Genomic DNA, 2,500 nt, shown 5'->3' with positions numbered 1-2,500 from the left:
GTCTCCCTCGGTGGGTGGAGCCAGCTTTTGCTGGATTAGAGATGAACCCTGATAAAGAAAAAGTGATAAGGTTGTTAGTTGTGTGTGTGTGTGTTTTTTCACTCCTCAAGTTCATTCGATCATTTCTTTCCACCTTCATATGGAAGACCTTTCCTCAGGATAGCTAAAAGAAAGCGCTTCCAAAAACAAGGAAGCCTTTCGGACCCTCAGTCAGTTATTTTTTTAACCCTGAATGAACGTCACAAGGAGTTTTTAAACATTTCCTAAGACATGACCAGCTGGGGTGTCATGGGCAAAAGACTTTGGCAGAGCGTTGCTAGGAAAACTGGTCCCAGTGGAATGAGCACACAAAAAGAATCAGACCCTGTAGAGTTGTGGTTTGCCGAGATTAGGGAAACCTTGGTTCCCTTTTGCAGCCAAACCTAGCATGGAAGCTTGTCAGTTAGCATCTGGTGAAAATATAAATGAAACTAAAGCATCACATGAAGCCACTGTCCCACAAGCCCAACCCCTGCAGGGATATCCAGTCTGCAGGCAAGGTCAGCAACCTGGATATGCCGATTCCTGGTGCAGTGGGATGGTTCCCAGGAAGTTCGAATGGTAATTTCTTTGATGGCAAAGGATCTGGAACTATGCAAGAAGTGGAGAGATGCCAACTCCATTGTCTACAGCACACTCTGGGTGAGGTCCTGAAAAGGGAACAACCTATTAACTCCACAGTTCGGTTAAAGGAATTCAACACTCGTGAGAAACCTCAAAGAGTGACTGGGAAAAATGGTCTTTCTGACCTGAACCCAAATGGTGTCTTGTTATTGGACTTCTGTGACAGTTGTGGACCAGTCATAAACATCATGTTTAAACATAGGATAATAAATAAGTGTACTAGAACACCCCAAACCTAACATCAGTGATTGACTCACGTCATCAGATTAGTAGCCGTATATTTTTTTATTTTATTTTACTGCCACCATAAGCTTCCTGAAGGAGACTTGGTGCCTGTTGTGGTGGCAACCTAAAAACCCTCTGTGGGACACCACAGGCTGAAGAAGGAGGCTTTTCAGGAATCATTGGCCCAGGGAGTTAGCAGCAGTTGGGTACCATTGGGTCTGGTAGGCTACAGCTGCTGCAGTCACAGATGCAAAAATTAGGTGTTAGGAAAGGTCAGGAAGGCTATGGAGGTTGGCCCAAAGGAAACTACGCAACACAACGCTCCTTCCATAACCCACTCTTTCACCGAATCTCTTTGAAAAGATCTTCACCCCTTCTGAATACAGATAACCCTATATGCTTTTTCTTCTTGAGTTATGTTGTAGTTCTGACAAGCTTCCATTCCAAACCTAACCACCAGTTCCCCTGAGAAGGAAGCAGAGTCTGAGGTCTCAGTTGAAGTCTAAATTCAACAAAGATCTCTGAGGTAGTTGAAAAGCTCCTCAGCAGCAACATGCAAGGTGCGGATGGGACACTATTGGGGTGTCTTGGCTGATGAGCCTCTGAATGAGGACTGAGGATGCTCGTATTCAGGAGGAACAATGCAGCTTCTGTCCTGAAAGGGAAAGAGTGGACCAACTCTATCCTTGCAAGAATATCGAAGGGATCATGGGAGTTTGTCCATCCAGTCTATACATGTGCTGACCTGACTTGGAGGAGACCTATGACTGGGATCCTCCGAGTCTTGTGGGGGTACAGTGGTAGTATTGGGTACCAGGGCTGTTGTGATTATCTGATTCTTATACCACCATAGTAAGAGTTGTTTCCAGAGTGGAGTGAGAGCTGTGCTCACACAATGCTGATATGTGCCAGGGTTGTCCCTTGTCTAAAATCTCATTTGTGATTTCATGGATTAGATCTTCAGGCGCAGCTGGAGGGAAGAGTTGTCCATGGTTCTTTGCCAGAAATGGTGGATTTTTTTACTTTGGGATTGGAGTGAGTTGTTGCTTCAAGCAAAGGTGTTCAGGGTAAAAAAAGAGGTTTGGATTGACATTGGTGCAGCATCAGGAATAATACTGGTGTTGTACCACACCACTGTGGTGAAGGGGGAACTGAACCAGACAGCAAAACGTTTTATTTACCAGACAATCTCTATTCCACCCCTCACCCATGACCCAGGCTTTGTGTAGTGAAGGATTTAGTCTTGCATAGTGTTTGGACATCCAGAAGAGCTGCTGGTCCTTCACATTAAAAGTAGCCAGTTGAGGTGCTTTGATTGCCTCCCATTAAAAGATTTCCACAAATGTCCAATTGTTTTAGGACCCATAATATGCTGGAGAGATTATATATTTTATCCAGCCTGGGAACACATCCAGAGGGAAGTGCAGACTGAACTACTGAGTGAATAAAATCTATAGACATTTTAGACCTCTTTGGTTGGAATTTGGTGGCCCGCACAGGGTTCTAACTTAGCAAAATATGTGTTTGTGTGTGTACCTGATTTAGCCTCTTCCACAAGTTGAGTACAGGTGAGAGGCCACTTGCCCACAGTTCTCGGTCGAACTTCGACCCT

At 44.8% G+C, this 2,500-nt stretch overlaps 1 protein-coding gene across 1 annotated transcript in view; it reads right to left on the bottom strand.

Moving 5' to 3' along the window:
• The window catches only part of LOC128533008 (cytoplasmic dynein 2 heavy chain 1), an 83,849-nt gene that overhangs the window by 2,561 nt on the left and 78,788 nt on the right, over window positions 1-2,500 (bottom strand). The window contains exons 86-87 of the mRNA XM_053507182.1: window positions 2,425-2,500; window positions 1-48 (exon numbers count right to left, since the gene is read on the bottom strand). The exon at window positions 1-48 is cut by the window's left edge and continues 162 nt beyond it; the exon at window positions 2,425-2,500 is cut by the window's right edge and continues 41 nt beyond it. Of these exons, the coding sequence (XP_053363157.1) occupies window positions 1-48; window positions 2,425-2,500 (124 nt within the window). The remainder of the gene's footprint in view (window positions 49-2,424) is intronic.

The sequence above is a fragment of the Clarias gariepinus genome, chromosome 11, assembly GCF_024256425.1.
Source record: "Clarias gariepinus isolate MV-2021 ecotype Netherlands chromosome 11, CGAR_prim_01v2, whole genome shotgun sequence".
NCBI classification, from domain to species: domain Eukaryota; kingdom Metazoa; phylum Chordata; class Actinopteri; order Siluriformes; family Clariidae; genus Clarias; species Clarias gariepinus.
Note: the sequence above shows the minus strand (reverse complement) of the source record. Positions and strands in the feature narration are given on the sequence as shown.